The sequence below is a fragment of the Chamaea fasciata genome, unplaced genomic scaffold (assembly GCF_029207755.1).
Source record: "Chamaea fasciata isolate MVZ Bird 193981 ecotype frontalis unplaced genomic scaffold, bChaFas1.0.hap1 SCAF_1, whole genome shotgun sequence".
Classification (NCBI taxonomy): Eukaryota; Metazoa; Chordata; class Aves; order Passeriformes; family Sylviidae; genus Chamaea; species Chamaea fasciata.
The window spans coordinates 116,952,711-116,978,364 of record NW_027094086.1 but is presented as its reverse complement, the minus strand read 5'-3'; the positions used below and the strand labels follow the sequence as shown (position 1 = coordinate 116,978,364).

The 25,654-nt window shown below is 39.4% G+C and overlaps 1 protein-coding gene across 5 annotated transcripts in view; it reads right to left on the bottom strand.

Annotated features, from left to right (window-relative positions):
* Nucleotides 1–25,654, bottom strand: part of SATB1 (SATB homeobox 1) — a 92,474-nt gene that overhangs the window by 14,429 nt on the left and 52,391 nt on the right. For all 5 annotated transcript variants that reach the window (XM_066194760.1, XM_066194744.1, XM_066194751.1 and 2 more), the window contains 2 exons: nucleotides 20,870–21,082; nucleotides 12,402–12,557 (listed from right to left, as the gene is read on the bottom strand). In XM_066194760.1, the coding sequence (XP_066050857.1) occupies nucleotides 12,402–12,557; nucleotides 20,870–21,082 (369 nt within the window). The remainder of the gene's footprint in view (nucleotides 1–12,401; nucleotides 12,558–20,869; nucleotides 21,083–25,654) is intronic.

Here is a 25,654-nt window from a genome sequence, read left to right as displayed (position 1 = left end):
CCTCCTGCCCTTAAGTCAGGGGCTGCATGGAGCAGCACGAGTCTTCGTGCCCTGATCCCTCCCATCCTGTTCCTAAGGTGAAAAAGATCAACCCTTTATGACTCTCTCCTTATTTAAAAGAGGAGTAGCAAATGATTTATTGGAGGTGAGGCAAACTGGCTCCCTTAAAGCAAAAAATATCAAGAAACTAAAAAAAACTTTTCATAGCTTATTAATTTTTTTTAATAACTGGTCTTACATAAAAAGTGGAAAGTTCCTGTATCAGTAGAGCTTTCTCTTGCATCCTGTAGGTACTAAAGATGCTAAGCACCAGGCTCAGCAAAATAACCAGTCACCTGAGTAAAAACAAATGTTAACTGATATGTGTGTAAATCTTGCTAAATTAGGGTCCAAAATTTCAGGGAATTTTGCTATGGACTTCTCAGTCCAAACATCTTTGCTTCACAAAGATTCTGAAAATTGTATTTATATGCTTCTAAAATTCCATCCGGAAGTAAGGGAACATAACACGGCACAGGAATAAAAATGAGATGCCCCCCGAATAACAATGTGCTTTCAGATAGAATCTGGCAGATTTAAAATTAGATAAATATTTGCAAATTGGAATTTTCCCCACTTAGCTAGCTCCATGCCTGCTCTAGCCTATTCAATAGATGCCAACAGTTCGGGCTAATGTGTAACCAAAAGTCTGAAGTTTGACTTAGACATTAAATTTGAAGAAAATAAAACAAATGGATGCAATGAGAAATCATTAGGAACAGCAAAATAAAAATTTATCTGGAACAAAATAACATCTCCTTTCTCACCTTGCACTTAGAAATCCTGCAACATTCTTTCAGGGTGTAATGTGTTTTGAATTACACAGTTTAAAATCAAGGGAGAAAACACACATCTGTTATTTCTTACTCCTGCCTTTGCCCAGCAGCCCTTCACCTGATTTGTAATTGGTCTCTCCTTTAACAAATTGGAGTTTGTTGCTTCTCGGACCGTTAGTGTATATTTGTGTTTGCACAAGATGCCTTTTTATTCTCTGCAGCTATATATTTAGCAGCTCTCAGTTTTTCAGCAGGAATTCTACCCTGTCATTTCCTGTTTAGTTACGGGTTGAGCTCGCTTTTGTTTTCTGTGCTGTTTACTTGGTACCCTGCTTCCCCCACAGCCGGGAACCACAGGCTGCTCGCTAACTCCTCAGCCTCCTCCTCGCCTCTGCCACCACAGCTTTGTTTTCATGTATGCCTCTAGTTAACTCTCATGCAGCTCACTTAAACTTTTCTCCTTTTTATTAATAGTTAAAACACTGATATACTCATCTTTCAAAAGCCTCCTGAATCAGTGATCTGCTCACAGAAGGCACAAGCAATCTGAGAAATCAAGAGTATGGGTCTTTTTTTTTCCTGCCTAAATCCCTGTCACCACGCAGAGAAAGGAATGATGCTACACCCTCAAAGCCAGCAGTGCTGGTGGCCAATCCGGCAAAGGCCAAGGACATGGAGTGCCCACACTGTGCCCCACACACAAAGGAATACGTGTACAAAATCATGGTGTGTGGGAATGTGCCTGGCGCGGGATTCCAGCAGGCAGGGGACAGGGGTTGGACAGGATTAAGAGGCTGATGGAGCAAGAGTGGGTGGTGAGGGTGTTTAAAGGACAGGAAGGGGTGGGAAAGTCCAAGGAGAACTCAGAGAAAAGCCATACTGAGAAGAATAAGAGAAGGTGGTGAGATTAAAACAAAACAGAAGGTGAGGGTATAGAAAGCAGGAAGAGAGATTAAGAAAATCCATCCTGCCAGAAACAGCACCTCTTGTCAGGCAGACAGCAGGTGCTGCCTGGGGAAGAGCTGATTCACACATCTGGAGTGTAGGAACCAGAACACCTCTACCTAAGAAAGAAAAACTAAAAATAAAAGACTCAGAGGAGGTGGGAGAGGGTGCCATACTTCCTTCTTTTGGCAATCCAGTGCTTCCCAACTGCATGACATTTTTTGAATAGCTTTCTAGAGAAATGAGTGCTGTATTTCCAGATCTTTGCAAGCATCTTGACAGTTCATTTCAGCATTGCTTCATCCGATATGAGCCCTTCCTGTCCTCCTCTTCATCTTACTTCAGACTTATTTCTGCAATATCTGCAGCCACAGCACTTTCAGGGCTTTGGCTGCACCTCCAGAATAAGATTTTCACTTCTTTGGGGCCTGCATGGATCCTGGGGGAGTCACTAACGGATATGGCACTGCCATGCAGTGAGGGACACTGATGGCACACCTGCACCAACCAACTCAGCTCAGGGGAACTAGTAATGCCGTCAGTAATGCAGTCAGTAGCTGCTGGCCAACCGGTACGAGCACGGGTCTTTAACCTTGTCTGCAGCAGCCTGGGGGGCCATCTGCACAGCCAAATTTCCTGCTACAAACTGCACCTTCAGTGGCTTTCAAAACCTGTCATATTCACCTTCTTGTGACTGACTTTGAACACTGAGTCTTGGATCCCTGACTCTTGCACATTCAGTATTGCCACTGCATCACAAATCACTGCCAGTGGATAAAACAGCCTCTTACTAAAGCTACTTCTATTTTTTAAACCTCCCCTGGAAGCCTTATTACAGATTGGATTTGATGAATTTCTACCCAATGCACTGCACCACTCCTCCCGCCTGACGATACCTGGAACTGCTTTCGGAGAATCTGCTTAGTTCCATTCTGCACGCTTGCATTTTTTTCCTGCTGTAAAAATTGTTTTAGAGTCTTAAAATTTAAAACTTTCTATCAAAATAGCATAATTTTTTTCTCTGTGTAGGAAAACTAGCCAACTGTGATCTACTAAAGAGTGGATGGCATAAAAAAAAAAACACCTTACCAAGTACTGATGGTTGTTTAATTATGGAAAGCTGGAAAATTTACCTGAAAAAGTGGATTTATGAAAAAAAAGCAAAACAATTTACAGAAATTTCTGGTTTCCTAAAAAGTGTTTTCATAAGAAAATATTTAATTTTTCATGCTTTTTTTCAAAAGAAATATTGGAATATTTTAATAAAAAAACCCAATCAATTCTCCATTTGCCAGAATTTTTAAACACTTTGAGGATTCTTTTTTATAAAGAATCTTTTCCCCAAAGTCAGAGGTACAGGGAAGGGTAAGCAAGGAGACAAAATCCATGGTAAAAAACTTTGGCAGAAAATTTTATTTCTGCTACATTTAGGTAGCAGTGAAAACTACATTTTTTTTTTGCTTAGAAGCTCTTCTTAAAGCGAGGTGTTTGCTGGCATGTTATTTTGAAAACCAGCACAGTAAGATGACTTTTTAAATAAATGGGCATAAACCCCAGAGATTAGAAAGTCTCAGAGTGAGTGACAAACCCCTGTGCAGTATCTGATTTCTTTGCCAAAACAGAGAAGGTTTTTAATAAAGGTCATGGAGAAATAATCTCCAAAGACAGCAGTGTCTCTTCCCCCTGTATGTTTACACTTTTATTTCACCCCTCTACAGCTAAAGGCAGACCTTAACACACACACATGCACACACAAAAGGAAACAACAACTAAAGAGGAGGGGAAAAAAAAAAAGCCTGAAATTTTAGTTACACCACATGTGGTTTTCATTTGTGAAAAATGAACAAGCTGTTTGTGGTTAAACTGTCTAATCTGCTGTTATCAATCTAGCACTGCATTCAAGATTTACAGGATACATCAGCTTCTGTGCCACATTAGCTGTAAAAGGGAGAGGGGGTGGGAGGAAAAAGGAGGAGGAGAGAGTTTATCCTGAGGAATAATATTTCCAATGCAGCCACACTCACACTACATCTGGTTGTGCTGGTAGCGGCAGTTAAATTGAAATATTTCACAGCGTGTGTCAGAAACATGCAGAATGGTAATTATGACAGATCTGATTAAGCCTGAGTGCCACTAGCTCCCTGGCCAGCTCCGGTTGTGCAGGTGTGACCTTGTGCGTGCCTGCGTGTGTAAATAAAATTAATTACAAGCGAGAGGGCGAAGGCTTCGGTGACATCACAAAGCGGAGAAACTCCCAAGGGGGAGACCTAATGGAATATTTTCCCTCAGTCTAATAATACAGTTCATATTGACTTGAGGTAATTAGTGGGATCATTAAAGCAGTTTTCCCGGCGTATTTGGCTGCCTGATCAGATTAGTGAAAATGTTCTTCAGAACAAGCCCTGTGTGGTCTGCCAGAGAAGGAGGAAATAAAAAGCAACAAAGCATATTTTGGAATGATAAGCAGCGCTGGACTTTTTGCACGGCATTTTGCAGGGCCAGCCCCGGGAGCCTAGGTGCCTGACTCTCCTGACCAGTTCAATCTTTCATCCCAGGTGCACATGCTCCTGCTGCACGTCACCTGAGACTTTAATTTTTGTTCCTCTATACTGCAAAACTATGCCATCCCTACCCCTCAATGCTTAAAAAAAATCAGATAAAAGGCTCGTGGGAGTGCAAGCCCTAGAAGAACTACGTTAAGATAACTGGGGGAAGGAAGAAGAATAAATATGTGATCAGCTCCTCCCCACTTCTCCCCAAAAGTCTAACAGGAGACTGAAGGACTGGATGAGAACCAGTAATGTTTTCATTTCCTAAAGAGCTTCCCCCAGCAGAAGAAAAAGGGGGGAAAAAAAGCAAAAAGTTTAACTATGATATAAAGTCTTCCACAGTAACAGAACACAGAGCCCTAATCAAGAAATGGACCATTTGTTTAAAAACAGTCTATTGAGCATGCTCTACCTTGCAAATGGAATATGCCAAGCTCTGTCACAGATGGCAAGCTTTGACAGTTCCCATCCGTAGCGTCGATACTCGACAGTTCAGCACAAGATCAGTGACATTCTGTCTCATTAGAGCCACGCTAATTATCACAGCTAGTTTCAGGGGAAACCATGTGTTGCAATGGTCAATTTGAAGGAGTCTGTGCATCAACAAACTGGTAATAAGGATCAGACACCTTATTATATGACAGCATGCTGCCTATGATCTGATTTACTGAATCAGAGGTACTGAGGCAACACTGAAGCCTGATGGGTTATGGAATCGCGTATACACAAAGTGTAGTTAAAATATGCTTTAAAAATAAAAGGGAGCTATATAGAAACAATACAAATAAAAAAGTTAAAATGGTGAAGTTATAATATGGAGTTTTTTCATTTGACATTAAGACATGCAGAGATGCTAGAGATCTTGTCAGCCAGTTTTTTCCTTAATCAAATTATATAAGATAAATAATTCAAAATGAAAACTGTAAAATTATGGATTATGCTAAATTATAATTCATTCCATACTCTGATTTTTCAGTTTCAATAACATGTACCAAACATTCCTTATGTTGTGCCGTCTTGCTGCTTTAACATAATTTTATATTTTGTAAAGAGCTTTCTCTTCTTGGCTCTCTTTTTTCATTTGTACATTTAATGACTTAAACTTGTACTTCTCCAAGCTTCTCTCACTCATTTATGCTCTTTCCACCAGACAAAAACCATCCAACCAAAACCCCCCACTCTGCTGTTCCTGGACACCTGCGGGCCGCATCCTGCCAGGCACTCAGTGTTCCCAGCGCCTCCCAGGGACATGCCACAGGCTGCGGCCACAAGAGCGTTAAGCATTAACTCCCAACCAGAGCAGGGCAGGTGTGTACCGTATCCCTCCAGGGAAGCTCTCCTCGGGTCTCAAATACACTCAGTCTCCCGAAGCTGCTACCAGTCCTTTAAACGGCAGCATTTGAACAGCTCCTGCTGCCACCCGCCTGGCTGGGAACATCCAGCCTCAGCCGATGTGGCCCCACGTGTAAAGCATGCTCAGGAAACACACTTTTTCATCACTGTGTCAACAAATCTAGCCTCTGCCTTAAGTGTTGAAAGGGCTACCTGGCTCCAAGGAGCTGTTTGAAGAGGTCAATACCGATCTCTTACCGATTAAATATTTTCTCCATTCTGTGCCTGCTTCTTTTTTTTTTTAATGTCTGTTTTCCTATTTCAGGTTTTAGTGCCTTTTTCTCCCTCCTCTACGTAGATTTACATGGGCAATGGCATGCTGATGAGAACCACCTTGAAGATTTTCAGGCAGTTTTTCTTCAGTGCATCTTTGTTGATTCATGAAGCTGCTGTCTATTCTTTATTAGGGGGGAACCCAAGGCTCACTGAAGTCAAGCCACTCCACCAAAGCCATATCAATAATGTGGGATACAGTCAGGATTAATGCCAGCCCTTTCTTGGGTCTACCGCTATCAAGACATAAGAGAATGAACTAAACTCAATTTTTCTACCCTCTTTCTGAGTAGTAATTTTTTTAAAAAAAACTAAGAAAATTTCCTTATAATATAACCTCTATAATATTTCCTTATATAATAACCTTTATTTCTGAGAGGAGATGTTGTAAAAGAGGCTAGGATATGGGGAAGAGGAAGAACATGGAACATTCATTTTTTCCCCACCAGAAACCTGACAATCTTTTTTCTTCCGACCTGGGCAAGACAGAACACACTATGACTCTGTAACTTGATATTTTGTGAAAGAAACAAATCAGCTCTATCTGCCAAGTTTCACAGTTTCACTGAATGACATGCCGCTTTATGGGGCAATTCTTGATTGCATGCAAAAGCCCATCTTGCTTTCTCAGTTCACACTCTTCCTCTTGCATCCCTTCTGACACTCGATCCCACCCCGACTCCTGCTGCTCATGGCACCTCTTCAACTGCCAGAGCAATCACCCCCAGGCAATGAGGGAGGAGGAAAATAACATTAAAAAATAATAAAAAATAGATGCTGTTGTGTGTTTTTGCAGCTAATGTTTTCTAACTACTGTATCTAGCCTTCACACCAGGGCGAGGGGTTTATTTCCAGGTGGACCTGGGAAACAGCAGACCGCAGAGTACATTGTGTTTCCACCTCGCGTCTCTCTGTGCAGTATCACAGAGAATCCATTGTACACTGAGGTTCGGGGGGGATGGGGGGGAAGAAGGTTTTTAAGCCAAGATTTAAACCCAGGAAGTGACTCAGCTGCTCTGAGGGAGACAAAGGCAGGAGAGAGCAGGGTGATGGGCAAAGGACCGAACCCCTTCCTGCCCTGCAGGTTGCACCCCTCTGGGCAGCCTGAGGTGCAGTGCCCCGAGGAAACGGCTTTGGGTATTAATTTCAAGATCCCCTCCTAAAACCACGTTGTTACCAGAGGGTTACTCTTGGTGATAAAAAGGTTTCTTTTCCTCCAGCTGGAAAATAGTTGAATAGATTGTTCTATATCTGTGGTAATGGCATGTTACATCTCTGTGCCAGATCCACAATACCGTGCTTGTTCAGTGTGGGAAGCTGTTTAAAAATGACTTTCCTATTAGAGTATATAGCTTAGTCTCGAGATGGAAAAAGCCAGATCAAAGATATAGCATTTATAAAACTGCTGGTTAAAAAGATAAAAGTGAGATAACAGACATCAATTTTTCACTATAAATCTCTAGGTTTACTACAACATTAAAATTTCCAGTAAAAGCAGGGTTTTATATACCTGAACTCTAATGGCCTATTCTGAAAATATTTATGTCAGGAAAAGCATGGTATTTGCATGCCAAAAGCATTTTTAGTGCCAATGTTTAGCATTCCCTTCCCATTTAACTCCTTCCCATCTACTCACGAATGCTAGATGCTCTGCCTAGTGCCTGCCCATCGGCTCTCCTCACAGAGCCTCCTGGAGGAGAACACTCCGGGTGCATACAAAGGCAAAAAGTCAAACACTTCTAATTAAATAGCACTGCATAAAATACTTGCCTGATGGCTCAGGATGGAGTCTCTAGCATGGTCTGAAACCCCTGATTTTACCTTCACACTTTGTACATGAAACTACTACTAACCAAAGTGAAAGACAGTGATGGAAGGACAGGAAACTGGGCAACTGGGCAACACAACACAAAAGCTCAGAAGTACCAGGTCAGAACTCTACGTCATTAGATGAGGTTTCTGGAGGTATGGGTAGTACTGCATTAGATTTATTTTAAAATCAAAGCATGATTCTGTGAGAACCAAGTGTCTCACCTTCCACATACAGGCATTCTCATTTGGTGAGAAGGGAGGGCATTCGGCACCTATGGGGCCATAACGTGCTATTGGCAGGATTGACGCTGCAGAAGAGTATTGATTTCACCCATTTATTTTATTACAAATTAAATTTCTTTAGGTAAATAATGCAGGCTAGCAGCCTTAAACTGTAATGCATGGGACTCTCAGAGGTAGGGAGCTTGATATTACTTCAGTTTTTGCAAACTGTAATGTCCTAAATTTAAGAAAGTTTTAGCAATTTAACCTGATTTTCTTCCCTGCTTCATACTAGCACGTGCAAGTCACAGCTTTTCAGGATAATCCATAACATAAATCTAACTTCTCAAAACATAGCAAACATACAGAAATGCTACAAGTCTCTACCTGCCTTATCTCTCAGGGCTCTTAGGTCTGAGGGTTTTGTTTGCTTGTTTATCTGTTTTTATGGAATAAAATTAGATTTCAGCATCTGTCACCATCAAGAAAAACTCATCCCTGGCTCCCACATGAGAACATCGTAACCACTGCAGAGTTACTGAACCATGACACCTTAATGATCATTACACAAATCAACTTTTTTTTTTTTTAATTTTTTTAAATAACAGAATTAAGAATGTGCTTCCATAATTACTCAAATCACACTTTCAGATTATAAATTTAATAAAAACCCCAATATGATGAGATTGTAAAAGTAACGTATGCCACACAATTTTATGTGTGGATTCTTTTAATTTAGAGTTATTCAGGTGTGCCCATTAAATTTTAGCAAATAATACTATTGGCATTGCCACTCTACCATTAAGAACCAACAACCTGCGAGAAGAGACAAACACTTGGTAAACCTTTCTGTCTTCCTTTTGTGTGAATTTTTGCAAAGTTCTCTTTTCATCATAATCTAACAAAAAATCCATGCAGGCCCATTAGACAGACAGCCTATAATAAAACCACAAGATTTTAAACACGGACATTAGGTGCTTTGCCAATTAAATTTCTAGAACTCCCCAAGGATATGATGTATTCCAGGAATTTGAATTATATTATCTTCCTTAGCTGCTCAGTATAATCATGTTAACTTTTTAAGTATATATATTTTGAATTTAACAGATTTTTAATTTATTCTGTAGGTAATATATCGATCCTTAAAAGCAAAATGTTAAAAAGTACACAGAATGTATGCATTCCTGTATGGCAAAAAAAACTCAACATTTGAAGGAATGTCCTAGCTGTGTCCCCAAACCCATTGAAACCCACGTACCAGATAGGCCCTTTCCTTCAGGAAAGCCAACCAGCTGCCAGCAAAGTGCACCGTGAAACTTCAAGCAGGCAAATCATCCCTCACCTGAGTCAACACATGATCTCTCTAACAGCCCTGCAACCTCTGCCTGATCCCACCACCTCTGCCACACCACGCCCCAGCATCTGCCACATCATGCCCCAGCACCCCCCTGCTTTGTTGAACATCAGGTCCACATGTGGTTGGTCCTCCATCACTCAGTAGGATTTAAAAATAAAACTGTTAATCAACACATTATTTTCTAATATGTTTCCTCCAGACTTTTCACTGTAATGAAGTGATTATCCCAGGATTTCCAGTTCCACTCTTGCCAGAGGCACTAACACAGCGCAAGGGAAGACACTTGTTTTTTACCTTGGCTCTGCCCAAATAGAAACTCCTGTAGCGCATCCTTTAATAGTAATTCTGTGCAAAGTGCTCTAGTCAGCAAAACATTATCTGCAGTCTCCTGGCTCAGGGAAGCCCAGCCACCTTGCAGATGCTGGCTGCTTAGACATCCAATATAATGTGGCCCCAAATCAGTTTATTAAGAGAAAAAAAAATGGCAAGGCCTTCCAGAAAACAACTACCTTTGTCCCCTCGCAGAGCTGGGTTAGGTCACAACTCCAGACTGCACTCAGAAATTGATCAAGTTTTTATATCCAAATTAAGATAGAACCAGCAATGTTGATTTTTGGTGATTTTTTAAAAAAACCTGTTAACACATCATTTTCTAATATGTGCCCTTCAGACTTTTCACTATAACTTGGGTTATCTCAGGATTTCCAGTATGTAACCAACATCTCCAAATTAAAGAAATATCAGTAAGAGATCTCTCAAGAGAGGTTCTCTTAGAGAATGCGTTTGAACAAGCCTCTTTTTTGTGCAAGGGAGACTTTTTTGCCCTAAGAAATGTTTACTTGTACCACTGAAGAGCTCCAATGAAGCAACTTTTATGAAGAATCTTTTATAACACATGTACCTCCTTTAATATATCTGGCAGTGCTACATGTTTAAAGATTATTAATTGGGTTACTAGCAGTCAGCTAGTTTGAGAAGACTCAACACATCCTAGTCTACCTAGGAGGTTACTTCTGCAAAGCAGCTTTCTAGTACAAATGACACTTCATTGAACTACACACCCGAAAGCTTGCTAGACACCCGAAAGCTTGCTAGACACATAAATTAACATTGCATTGCTGAAACTGGGGAGAAAAATAACCCCTGAGAGCACAGGTATAATCACCAGATTAAAATGGAAGAGAACTATGTGTTTGGTTTTGTTTTCTGTACTTAGTAGCAAAATTTGTACAAGAAGCTAAATTTTATACCAATACTCAAATAAAACCCACACTACATCCTCTGGAAGCTTTCAGGCTTCATTTTGATTACCTGTCCCTTTCAAAGTGAGCACTGGAAGAGCTGACCCACCTAGAAATTTTAAGACTTTACACTGAAATAAATATACTATTGCATAAATCAGATCAGAACAAAATTATGCGGGCTGATAGACTGGCTTCATACCTTAGCTTTACAGAAGACTGCAGTGGAAAGGGGAAGGTGCAGAAAAACGGACAGTTCTCTAACCCCAAGTTTTGACATGTAAATAAAGACATCTGAGGAGCACACAGGTTGGAAGCTGCTATAACATTCTATCATAATTAGAAACATTTCAAGAGCTCTGTAATTTCCAATCAAAATTACAGTAATTTCCGATATACAAGCCATGATTCATGACAGAATTTTTACATTCCACGGGAGATTATAGTGGCCTGATGTATGACACACTGAGTACAGCACTAACATAAACAATTCAGTTTAATGTTTAAACAGCACTTGGTGTTTAGAATCCCACAATAAAAGGAACATATTATTGTTGAAATTATCACTTTGACAGTGATTGAAGGGTAGGCAGGCATGTGGCCTATAAAGCTATAATTTTTACAGTCCACAGCTTGAGTTTAATCATTTTGATACAACATTTCCAAAATATCCCTTTAAATGCTCCTTACACCATATAACTTAAGAGACAACATCCTTTCTGTACAATGAAGTGAACTCCACAATGTGAATAGCAGAGAAGTCAAAAGTTAAAGCCCGTTAAAAAGAAAACCAGCACTAAAATGCTGACAGCTCAAGAAACACTGATCTGAGATTCACTAGCTTTCCTTGGAAGATGCTGAATTTTTCTATGAAGTAATTTTAGAAAAGTAAAAAAGCAGTGATTTAGTGGATTTAATCTAATATGAAAATTCTACATTGCAACCATTGCGATTTCTTCCAAGCATTTGTATAACCATAGTCTTTCCCATTTTTCTATCTGTTTTTGCTTTACCTCTTGAGCACATTCTAACTTAAATCAATGCTTTCGCATACTCCAGTGATCTTTCTCAGAAGACATGTCATTTATGATAATCGCACCCAACAAGTGCCTGCTGATTTCCCTCTTGCCACTAAACGTGACAGAAAATCTTCAGTTAAAGAAAACAGAATAGGAAACCACAAAACAAAGGCTTAAAACTGAATAGGCAACATATATGTACGCAAACAAGCAGGTAACCAAGCAGACACTGTGTTCCACAGAAGTAAGCATTTTTCTCAGCTGTAACTTGTACTACTGTAATTTTTTTGGGTCTTTTTTTTTTTTTTTTTTGACAGTCCACCTCTCATGCACAGTCTTACCACTGTGTCTGACTAAACATTTTTTTGCAAAAAAACAGCACCCCAGCATTCCTCATTGTAGCACATGTAATTGCAAAACACCAAAGCCTCGAGATGAATTTGGCAGCAATACCCAGATCTTGACCACAGCTTTTGCCACGTCCACACCAGCTAAAAACTGATGAACCTGATCCCTTCTGAGCCACGCCAAGACCCATGGGCACACAGGGAAGGTGTCTGGCTGGTGGGGAAAAGTGAGTGAGAGATCCTAGGAAGCTGCTTCTCTGTCCTGCCAGGTCCAGGGAAACCAGAGGTTATATCTCCAGACTCAGCAAGGAGCTCTGAGTTGTACTGGGCTGATACATTGACCCAGCTACCCATTTTAACTCACACAGAAACTGATCTGGGGAAATAATTGCACAGGACATGGAGCTCTTTGAGCCCTAGGAGTTTTACCTGGCTTTTGGTTGCCGCAACCTTCGCGAACAGTGCTTGGGACACCTTAGCTCTCTTCATTTCCTGCTGAATCTCATCATAAATGGAAGCATTAATGTTCATGGAATTGTTTTCTGGTTTTCCATTCCTCTCTGTAGCAATAGTAGCAGTTTTGACCTAGAAAATATGAGACATTTTTTATTATGAAAAAGTTATTTTCCTCTCTTTCCCTCCCTAAGTAGTTCCCCTCTGTATTTTATTCCTTTTATCCAATCTTTCTATGATATTCTTTCAGCTTTTTGCAGAGTAAACATTATAAGTTATCTATGGTTCAAGCAACTGGGAAACAGGAAAATTCAGTGCATTGTAACAGGTGGGTGCATCTGAAATATGAGTTACCATTAACAGACCACTGCAAATTTCAATGTCATAAATTGGGTAGAAACTTGTCAAACAGTCTTGTAGAAACTTGTGAATCCCTACATGATTTCTTTGCCCTACACAAATTAAATAAAAATTGTAAATGCAACATAAAAGAATCTCTAATGAACTAGAAATCTGGCAGATGTATTTTGATTCATGTCTTATGCCCAGTACACTCAAATGCATGATAATGTTGAAAAGTTGTAGCATTAGATTGAATTTCTAAGAATTTATCTTATCAGTTGAGTTCTTAAATTGTTTTTAAGAGACAGTTTAGAATAATGCTTACTTTAACCACTCCTTCATGAAACCAAGATAGGATTTTCTTAAAGCTACTGATTTGAGTTGTATTTCACTTACATACATCAAATATTTATTCTTCTTGCAGTCCAGATTAAATAAACACCAAACATGTAAACAAGACAGAATGATTACAGTACCACCTTTATGCTGCATCTGCAGCATTAAGGAAAACAACAAAAAAATACATCAGTAGTGACATGATGTGCAGGAGACTATCCTTTCCTTCATCCTCTGGAAATGATGGAAGTGATGTTTCAACACCAAGCATCATCCCACCAAGGTTAGACTGCAATTTCTGCAATATCAGTTGAGAGGCACAGAAAATCAGCAGCTTATCCTACAATATTCTCAGTAGTTAAGGATAACGTCTGTCTTTAGCAGTTACTCTAGCAAGGCTTGCTCAAGATTAGTGGACCTAATGGGCCACTAATCCTAAAGTGGATCAGAGGAAAGGAAAACTGGATTTCTGCCAAGAACCCACAAGGTGATGATGCAAAGAAAATCAAACCTTAAGATTTCAATTCAAACATACTGATTCATACTGAGTTTATTGAAAGCTGAATTAATTTAGTTATTCTGAAGTTACACATCTAGTTTAAAACAGTCATTCAGCCTAATTCTAAATCTAATGGATAGAGCCTGCAACTTCAGAAGGTGATTCAGCCTACTCTTAAGTACATGTCTAAACCCATACTTTCACTATCAGTTTGATCCAGTGCAAATCAGCATCTTCTTGTGCTCTGAAGCCCCTTGAGGTTCAAAAGGAAATCATGAAAACATAATAATTCATCTTCTAATCTCACTCTTTATGAGCTTGCATATGTCACAGGTCTCACGATATGGGAGTTGAAGGCTTTGGATGAGAGATGTACTTAGGCAAATCAGCAGCCCATTTTTTCCTAGAAATGCCATGCTCAGTTTGTGTTACCTATCATCTATAGTGCTTTTAATATAAAATAATCTAGCCCAGAAACTGGGAGTGCATGCCACTTTTGCTGAGCCTGATTTGTCCATCCGGCTTTTGAGGAACTGTGCCAACACACACCCAATTAACTACAAGAGTCAAAACTCCAGCAAAAACAAGGTGTCCACAAGTACTTCCCCTTTTCCCCATTCTGGTCGGCATTAGCACTTTCTGGTGTCTGAAAACAAGAGTCCTAAGTAAAAATGGAAATGAAGAAAAATCCCACAACGTGGCATACAGTTAATCATATAATTTTTTTTTCATCTGAAAACAATTAGTACTTTGCAACCATGCCCTTTTCTGCAGTGTGATATCTTACCAGCAACATTGCAGCAGAGGATGGCCAAGCCTGGACCAAAGGTTCCTCAGAAACATTTGAGGCACCTGGCAGCAGGCAGTGAGGAGCAGCACCACAAAATTCTCTCCTTCCCACAGCAGAGCAGGAAAAGGTATGCCTCACACTAGAAAAATCCATACAGGGCTGCAAGAGCAGGTGCATCTCCTGAATATCATTCAGTGAAATCACTTAAAAATACAAAATCAGTGGAAATTTTATAACCTTTAAATAAGAAGAACTTGACAGAAGATAACTGACAACTGGTGGGGATGTTAAACATACATCTGAAGAGAGACTTATCTGTGCGCATGTAAAAATCAGCCTAAGCTAAATTAGAGAATGAAAATGTGATGGCTTTGTCAATATGCCTTCTTGAACCTTGGGTTTAAATTTTGGGAAACAAATTTCAGTCCTTCTTCCCAAAAATAATTTTAACTTGTAACTAATCTTTGAAGGACCCAAGGGGAAGATGAGAAGATGAAGATACTCAGCTAGCATACACAAGTCTTTTGAGAAGGAAACACTTTGCTCTTGTGATCTTGATCAAAATGTGTCTCTTCTGTAAGCACACTGCCTTTTTGATTGCTACTGAGCTTCAAAAGACAGCTTCATGTTGTAGCAGTACTTTACAGATCACTTAACTGAGCTGTGAACACCCAGATCATCAAAAACCATCACACACCATGTTGTAGACATTATTTAAACTATGTTACTCAATCCACACTTTTCAATGTCCAATTTAATACGGATATGCATTTAACCCAAGGGAATTACTGAAAATCCTCATTCTGGTTTGCAAATCACATCTATCTTTATACAGGCACAATAAATTCAATAGCATCTAATATGTCACCAAAGTTAAAACAAACACACAAACTCCTATTGCGTTCTATTGATATTTAATTAGGGAACACTAACTGAATTCAGAAAACACTAATATCTGCATCAAAAAGCAGTATTAACCCAAAGATCATCAGGGGAATAAAATCTTAAAGTTATAAAATGATGGGTTTGGGGATTACCAAGAGTACTGTGGTTTGCAGTCATACCCTCTCCCTCTCCAATTCACTTCTTTGGCCAAGTATAAAAATTCTTCTTCTGTCTCTTAATAATTTCTCTTCAAAGACCAGGTGTAGACTCTGGCTGGTCTTGATGGACTATCGGTCTGCTCTCGTCTGATGAATTCCATGCAGTAATGCCAATTAACCTCTTGGAGAATATCCATACATAAAACTGTTTCATAATTTATACATAAGCAAACATCTAAGCTGTCGTGTTGAATTCAGAACTGAGTTCAAGACAGAGGCTGTTTGAAGCTGGGTTGAAAAAACACCCTCCTCCTCAAAAAAACCCAACAGAAAACAAGAAAGCTCTCAATGATGCAACTTCAGGACTTGGGAGGAGGTGGAAAAAGTATTCATTTTGGAGAGAAAAACAAAACAAAACATAATCTCCAATCTCATCTACACTTAAGAACAACCTCCCACCCCACCCACACCTACAGCCACATTTGCTGTTTAGGAAAGAAACCACAGATCAGCTAATTTTTTTTTTTTTTTTTGACAGTAAGCAAATTTTGCAAATACTAACTGAAGAGGGGAGCATTATTTTACAAATGTAACACACTGAGAATCAGGAATTCACTTGGCCATCTTCCTATCACCAATCAATCTAATCTTCTAAGAATACTTGAAAAAAAATAACACATCCATCTCCTCCTGGCCTACCCAGATATATCTTCTCATCAAATAAGACTGATTACAGCAGCAAGAAGTTCTGGATTAATTCAATTTTCCTAAAAAAAGGGTAAGTTGTCATACAAGGAATAACCAGCATGAAGAGGCTTTCACAAACATGGAAGCTCATTCCTTTCCCATCAAAACTGAAACAAAAAAAATCTTATATAACACATTCTCATAAGTACTGTTTTAGCTTGGGAACAAAAATCTTCTTTAATCCTGGTTTAGCTTTTAATATTACATTGTACATTAAAATTCATAAAGTAGTTCATTCCAGGCAAAACAAACTACTTTTCAGTTCTGCTCTGCAAATAGCAGAGGAGGTACAATAAATGCTGTTGCTTTCAGAACAGCTTTTATCAGGACAAGGTTTACTACTCCATTATTACAGTGGCGCCTGGAAGTGCAGTTATACTTAAGTGTCAGGGTTTCCATTAACTCTCCTCCATGGTGGTTTTTGTGGGGGTGGGAGGAGAGGATTGCATTTATTATTTTGTTCAGTTTTACTTTTGTTAAAATGCAACTTGGCACAAAGATTATCAACCTACGTCTCAAATTTTGCCAACTTAAAAATAAAAATTTTGCTGGTGGTGATACATGGCACATGCATGCATTTAAACTCTAGGACTCCATCACAAAGTTTTATGGAAGTTGGTGTTATCCAGAACTCCTTACAATGAAGATTCACTGATCCTAAAACACCATCAAAGCAGTGCCCTCCAAGATACCCGTCTTTCAAGAAAGAGTAACATACTATCTCTGAGACTCAACCTACGATTGCTTTAAGGTGAAGGAACTGTAATTTATCTGTCGTCAGAGGGAGGCCAGGATTGTACTTCTGAGATGAAGGTTTTGGTCAATGAGTACCTAGAACCATGACTCATGCAAGATTTGTGGCTACTTCTTAAAACCTTGCCTTGTTAAAATAATACTCTGCTCTTGACATTACACGTAATGTCAGTTTTTACAAAGAATGATGGGCCCCAAGGGTTAACACAAATTTTCTTGGGGGAATATGGGTGGCAAGAAAGATTTCTTCCTCTGCTCTGCTGAAATGGAGATTACTTGTCCTGAGAAAGAAGTGTCTATAACTGCAGGATGGCTAAAAACCTTTAAGCAGAATATTATGGAAAAGAAAATCTGTAACATGGCCACCTGTATTCATCCTCCACCACAAACTGTACAGAGGAGGGAGGAGTCATCCCAAACTGCCCTGATGAAACATAAAGGCCATCCCTAGCACCTCAACATCCTCTAAAGTATCCCCAGATTCTCTCATTTCCACATAACATGCAATAGACTCGTCTCAACTTGAGCTAGGAATACCCCAAAAGGGCCTCTGTGGGGTGATCTGCAAGATGAAGGTGTAGAGAGTGTGTGTGTGGGGGAATTATGAAAAGAAATAGAATGTGAAAGGACCTTTTCCCTTCCTTCTAGATTGCAGAGGTTAAATGATATCTCCATGCAGTACCTACCTGACGGAGATGCTAATACTTATAAACTCCAGTGCCCCAGGAAATAGCCTGACAGACAGGCTTCTGCCCCAGGGGTGGCAACTTGAACAATATCCAAGGGAAAAATCCTTGTGTATGCCGTCTCCTTGTGCTCAGTCCACCAGTTTGGAAGATAGTAGCAGACTTTTACAACTTGACCAGCTTAGAGGGCTATACAGGCATCCCAAAAGCTCATGCATTATAGGCTAATGATTTCAATTTAAAAAAAAAAAGTAAGATTTTGCATTTTGTTTAAGTCAGAGAGAAAGGGAGAAGTAAGGGGGACAAAGAGCTTCTTAAAGGATTTCAAACAGGAATTGGAAACAATCCAGATACATTAGCTCAAGTAGCAACTAGTAAGGATGCTGTAAAAATGAGATAAATTCAACACTGTTCCTTCTAACTCAGGCACAAGGGTTTATGCTTGGTGAGTTCCTACTATCCAATCAGACCTCCAAGGTCACACTTTCTGTTTTTGCATACAACAGAATGCAAAATTTACATAGAACAAGCTCAGCTGCTAAATGGTTAAGTCTGCTCTACTGTCTGGCCACCAGTTGGCAACACAAAAATGCAAAATAGATCCTTTCCAGGATGTTTATTTTCACATCCTTCCGAAACTGATAACTTGCAATTGCAAAATAAACCTTCATGTGTGGCATATTAGCTCCCATTTTTCATGGTTTCGTAGTTTAATTGTTTCAAACATTACACTGGTCGAAAGATTTAATATTAAATATGTTGGCTCTTGTGTAAATTCTGTTGTCAGGATAAACGGTCTGTTTTCTCTTTCAATGGTTATCCGAGAAGCTCACAGCCAAGCTGGAAAAATATTATGCTGTATTCCTGTAAAGTGATCTTTAAATAATTGCTTATAATAAATTTAGTAGTAAGGATGATAGTAGTTTTCTTTCCTTAGTATCAAATATTCAATAAACTGTGGACATTTTGGGGGAGGTATCACAGTAGCAGGTTGCATGAAAAATTTTGTAGTATCCTGACTGTAATTTATTTCTGCTGTGATTTGTAAAGTTATACTTGCCAGTGTTACAACTAGGATAATTTCACTATTATTTCAAACATCAAGCACTGTAGTTATCTTACCAATACAGATATTTCAATTTTCAAACTTAGGACTCTGAACACTTAGCAGCAGGTGAAAAGTGCTTCAGATGTTCATAGTGGGTAATTCTGGAAACATGTAAGAAGGTCACAAAGAATCACAACTCAGAGGTTTCTACATTCTCAATCTATTCACTAGGGAAAATGTGTATGTTTTGCTGAATGACAGAGAACAGCACAACAACTGGAAAAATAAGTGCTTTGCTCTGTAGACCTCAAGTGTTAGTCCATAAGGTTTCCTTGTAAACTTGCTTTCCTTTTGAAAAGGATTCAAACAAAAACATATGCTGTTTCCACTTTGAACTGTCACAATTAGGTTAACTATGCTCCTGACTCACACTAGAAAAATGAAATGTAATTATGAACAAGAGCACAGTAGAGACAGATAGATTTAGCCCCCCCGCCTTTCCATCAGAATTTGGACTTACAGTATGTTTTGTCAGTTAAGAAAACCCCTAAGTCGCGCTTTCTTTCTGGCTGCAAGGGATTTATACAGTTTAAAGTGTGAATTAAAACCAGTACAAAGACTACCTCTGACTTGACATCCTTCAGGAAGGTCCTGTAATTAACTCTGTTCTTTAGCTGTGAAATTGCCCAAGACCACTTGAGACACAGTGAGACATTACCTTGGCAGAAAGAGATAAGTTAAGAAGGAGGGTTAGCCTTGGCTCTGAATTACCTGGGCTGTGGGAGCAGGTACAGATATTAAAACAAACTCAAACGTTGTTTTAAACACAGTTATCTCTATTTAACTATTTCCCACTAAAGCATTACTATGTAAATAGATTCTTGTCCCTTATCTTGAAGAATATCTATAGTGGATTTTACAGACTAAACTCAGTTAATGATAACAAAACTACACCATTAGTACAGTCTGTTTTTTTCTGCTAAAAATTTCTTCTCTTGTAAAAAGTACTGCAGCAGGTCAAGGTGATCTTCCATCCTCTCTCTTACAATTTTGTTATTCATTACTCTAGTGTGGTCCTTAGTGTCCATTAGCTGAAGGAAAATTAGAAAAATAATCTCGAGAGGAATTTATAGCATTCCGAATGGGTATAGAACACAGTCACAGTCACAAGCCTATGACTGGTTAACAAAAACCTGCTGTTTTTGCCAAAAACTCACCCATCACAAAATTCCCACAATCCCAAAGCCTTGCTTTGTTTAGCAAAACTGGACTGCGTATACAGCATGATTCCCACATATCTGTAGATCAGTTTGGTTTTTCCTTGCATAGGTACAACCTTGAGCCACAGCAACGCAGAGGATTTCTGAAAATACACAGGTTTTGGAGTGAACCATGTTTCTTTGTGGAAATCCTGTGCATTCCTACGGCTCAGGCATTTCTCATGTACCTAAAACAAGCATCAGGGTTTCCTTGATCAACACAAGGACTGCACCATTGAATCTCTCGATCCCACTCTATCAAACTTTGTAATTTTTTAAGAATTAAATCAAATAAATTTGAGAGAAATCAATAGGAGTTTCATTTTAACAAATACTACATGAAGCTTTAATGATCATATCCAAATCATTCAGAGCAATGGATATAACAAGCCTATTATTTTACACAGTTGTCAGCAGCTCAAGCTGGTGAAAGCATGCCCAGCAGTTTGGGATGGGATCTTCTTTCTCCCATCACTTTAGTTTTACCTGTTTTCTTTCTGAAAAAATAATTTTTAAGGCACTCTAAGGTACTTACACTTTTGCATTCATTTCCTCTCAGTTTAATGGTTCAAATCCTCCAAAATCCCTATCTGAAGCTATAACATTAGGAACCTAAGAATTTTAAGAAAAGATGACAGCTAAAAGCCATCATCTTCCATGCCCAGTAAAGCTTGTACCTCAATAAAATGAGCAAAAAATTCTGTACGAACCATAATGGATAGAATTTATCTTAAAGTTAGAAAACAGAGAGTAATAAACCGCTACTATCATCCATTATATTTCTTAAATTTAATTTGCAAAACGCACTGCAATTAATGATTCTACGAGTGTTTAAAAAGTGTGCGACAGCAAAAAGTTTCTTCTGTTTCAGAAAGGTCTCACCCAGCGGGGCAGTGAGAGAACACAAGAAGCAAACCCCAAAGGCAGAGAGAGCAGTTTACTTGTGGAGGCCGGCTGGGCGGTGTGCTTATGAGAGGCGCCGGGCCCATCGCAGAGGCCGCGTTCAAGCTCCTTTCCCTCTCATCCTGGTAAATTCGATCTCGTTCTGCTTCTGGCAGCTGCAAGAAGTTCTGCATAGCCCGAAGGTTTACCAGCAAGGACTGCGAGGCAGTCTTGGGATCCTCTTCTTTTCGGAGGATTTCTGAGAGCAAGCCCTGTAGGGAAGGAAGAAAAAAACAGGCTCGAGAGTTAGCCTAGGTGAGTGTCTGTAAAACTGTGCTCTGCAAAGTCACTGCTTATCAGTCCTCATTCTTCTTACCACTGGGCTGGGAATGAGAACAGCAAATGCACTCTTCGCTCCACGTAGGATTATATTAATGGCATTTTAGGTAGCAGAGAAGAGAACCTCAATTGTACCCTTAATTTTATCAAGCATCTATTTTAAATACAACATAAACTGAATCTTCCTAATAGGTCTTCCTCCTTTTACTGGCTTAATTTGCCAGTGAACCTTTCACAGTTCACAGACAATCATGCGATGTTAAGGATATGTGAATACACTGGGGGGTTCTCAGGCAAAATGCATACCCAACCTTAAAAAAAGACTTTCCACATTTCTAGCAACTTAGATCTTTGAAAAGAAGTGATATTTCACCACTAATCTGAGACTATAAACTTGCAATGTTCTTAAAATACTGCTCCACTGACTCAGAGACATTTTTTATAAGTCAATATTACTTTCTAAGTATTGCATATCAGAGTTTAACAACAAGTGAGAAAACTCGCTGGATGCCTTCATGTTCCTCCTCCTTGCACTTTCCTCTCTCTTCATCAGGACAACCTCAATCCTCAAACAGTCCATCTCCCGGGATATTTATATTTAATGTCAACAGGTTCTTGACATCTCCTCTCTTCAACAGACTCACCTATTAAGTATGTTGGGCATTCAAAATTGTCTACTGTCTTAGAATAAGAAGATGGTGATAAGAAAGGTAACTTTTGGAAAAGCAGGTGTGAACTACAACTTAGAATAAATGCTGTTGCTGTGCCGGGAAAGAGAGAGGATTGGCATGGGAGGCTCTTACTTATAGTATAACAAGTGAACACACATGTGAATTTCAAGAAATAACATAACCCAGTGTTTCTTTTCCTAAAGAACTGTTGTAAGTTATTCAGGATAACGGAGAGGTAAATAGAGAGAGGGAAGCCGACAATAAAAAAGCCAAAACCAAGACAGGTAATACTGACTGAATATATCTATTCCTAAGAGGGTAAAAGAGAATGATACGACCAAGGAAATCTTTCTGGGAACTCTGATGCTCACAGCACCTGTGGAAGTTGTCAGACCTCTCTCAAGGGTCTTTTCCTAGCAGGCAAAAGACCCGTAGGGAGGTGCTGCTGCAAAGCCACTGCGCTCAAGCAGCTGTGCTTAGGCAGGACCAGGGCCCACCCAGTGTGGGTGTGAGCTCTGCAGTTCCCTCTTGGGTGATGAGGACAGAGTGTACCAACCATTACACCTCTGCCAGAGTGGTCCTCATGGCCCTGTCTGTGCCTGCACGTGTAATAGAGAAATGGGATGGAAAAAACCAAACATTCCAGCATTAAGCATGAAAAATATTTCAGAGGGGGAAGATAAAAAAGTAATCTTGGGGAAAAGTTTCTTACCACTTTTCTTGATCCCTCCTGTTTTTTGGTATCCAGGCAGAAATTACTCAGAAGGTAAATAAACAAGTTACTGACAAAAGTGGCATTTGGGTGATGTTTTAATTTTTTTTTATTAATGGTTAGTCTAATAATAAATTTACTTATTAACAAACATGAAAAATAAATTTGTGTCCATAATTTTTTTTTCTACTTTTAAGTACTCAAACCCACAGTTACCAATGTTTATTAGTGGTAGGGTTACACAAGCCACCTCAAGAGGAGGTACAAAATGATTTTCTTCTACTGGAGACAAGAGAAAGCTGTCTGCGAAGCACAGGATGTAGAGAACAGAATAGAAAAATTTAGGTTGGAAGGGACCTTTAAGATCGTGTCCATTCATTAACTGTGCCCTGCCAAGCCCACCACTAAATCATGTCTCCAAATGCCACATTTATATGTCTTTTAAATAGCTCCAGGGATGGTGATTCCATCACCTCCCTGTCTGCCTGTTCCAGTGCTGAAAAACATTTTTGAAGAAGAAACTTTTTTCCTAATATCCAATCTAAATGTCCCCTGACATAACCTGAGCACATTCTCTCTCAGTCTGTTGCTTGTTACTGGGCCGAAGAGACCAACGCCCACATCGTTCATCTCCTTATTGGTAGTCATAAACATGTGATTTCTGACTGTTTCTCTGCTGGAGACACCTCTCCATGAAAAAATGAGCAAGAAAAACTAAACTCAAGTGAACTAATCATTGTCAGGAGAGAAGACTCCTTACAACCAGCCACCGTCAGCCACGGGAAGTGCCCATAACAGAAAATATTCACTTGTATAAGCCTTAGCCACATAGTGGGCAGCTAAAAAAGGTAGAAAAGGCTCTTTTTCTTGTATAACTTTCCCCTCTTCAGTGAAATAAGTAAATAAAGAAAATGCTGGTTTTGGTTTGCCTTTTTTTTTAACTTTTGCCTGCGTTTCCACTGCTGTGGGACACCTCTTGGTGATTAGAAATGCCACTAAATATTCATTTTCCTCTCTTTCCCCAATAACTGCCATGACTCTTTGAGCTGGGAGTAGAGCAAAGCAGAGAACAGCGATGCAGAGAGAAGAGGGGAGATGACAGAGCACAGAGAAGGCAAGGAGGAATTTGCTTCTAGGCTTTAAACCCAAAGGTCAGAATATGTGAGGAAAAACGTATAGTACATCTTCATGGTACTACATGAAGATGTAGTACCAGGTGCAGGCAGTCTAAGAACACAGTTTTCCTGCTTCATATATTACTTCATTGCTACTACTTCAATTTTTGAGCACAAAACTTCAGCTAAATGTTGTTAGACGAGATGTACAATGGGAAAAATCCTAGAAAGAAAATACTGGCTCTTGCATTCTGGCCTGTGCTGATGCACAGATTATTTATTTTAGCAGGCTTGAACTGGTTTTCCAGGATACTAGTCTTGGTGTGATTTCCTGATATCGTACCTCAAGTTGCATAAAAACTAAGCTTATTTTGCAAAGAGATTATAAACACTGTTAGGCTGAAAGCCCTCCTCACTGTTCCTCCCTTGCATTCTTTTCACACTGGAAATGTATTTTTTTTAAATATTCCCAGGTTCCATTGGAAAAAAAAAAAAAAAAAGAGAGAAAGTTTACATGTCATCACAAGTATAATTCATTACTAATGGCACAAAAATGTTCAATAAATATTATCAAGGCTTTCAAAAGCTCATTACAAATTCTTTAAAAATGGAGATAAATTAAAGTGTCTGCCAATATGAACAAAAACACTGCCTGTCTGGCCCCCAGTTTGTCTCCTCCTTGAACATAATCACTGATTCAAATAGATTTTTATCAGTGTGACAGAACTTCAAAGCTTCCAGAAGAAACATGCAATTTGCCCAAACCTTCCCAAAACATGCAGAACATCCCTGAGCACTATCCCTCTTGGTTGCAGGGTGCTTCTATCCCATGTCCAGGTGGAAGATTATTCCCAAACTCCACCCCCAAACCTGGATCCTAGCCAAGTAAGTTATAAGCAGACACATTTATCTATGTCGCTTAGTAGCAAGAGGAGAGCTGTCATGATAGTGTAATAGCACCTTTTTACCTTTTACTCAATAGTGATATGGATAGTGTACTTTTTCTTAAATTACACTATGAAGAATTATATGAATACAGTGGCAATTTCTGTTATACTTAAGCAGGCAAATTTCTCTCTACCACATAATTTACAGAACTCAAATTCAATAAAACATTACATGATGGTCCATTACTGTTATCAATTTTGAATAATCCATCTTCATTTTTCATTTTACTGGAAAATAAAGTGTGCCAACTACAAAGTGGAAGGAAAAAAAAAAGTAGTGCCTGAGAAGGTGGTTTGTGTAAACTTAGATTTTGTTTTACAATTACACAGAGCCATTTAGTGCATCCAAACATTCTCCTTCGAAATAGCAATTGCCCAGAATAAGCATGAGCACAGTCCTAAATACACAGAAGTTTTCACATTTGAGAAAAAGCATTATACATGAACGAAAGGCAGTATGTCCTGGCAGCTAATATTTTAAACAAGCATGGGGTTCAAGTAGAATGGAGCGAAAGAGAAAAGTGAGAAATGCTGAGAAATATTCAAAAGCCTTCAGAGCAAATGTTGTCACTTGTGGGAAAAAGAAAAGTATAAAAATTCAGACATGGAAAAGCAGCAAAAAGCACTCTTCTCCTCCCATGAAGACAGAGCCACGAAGTCACCTCTGAATAACAGCACCTGAGTCCCTGCAGCAAACCTTACAGCTGAAAGTGTACACAAACAGAGACAGACAGTCCCCAGTTCCAGTTCCAACCACAACCATGACTAACACAATTCCTTGCTCACACAGCGCGGGCTCGTGTCACCCTGCCGTGCACCAGGCTAAGCTACACCTTCGAGTCAAATGTCAGACCGGCTGTGGGAACCCAAGCCTTTCGCTTCCTGACTCATGCAACATCTGAAAACACACAACAGAAATGGGAGAGGAGTTTATTTATTTGTTTAGGGCTCTGAGGGTAGCTCAGCCCAACAAATGTTGATGCTGCACTCCAGCTCGAAGAACAAAACAGAGTAGAGGAACTCCCAGTTTAACTTAACATTTTTAACAGCAGGCAGAACC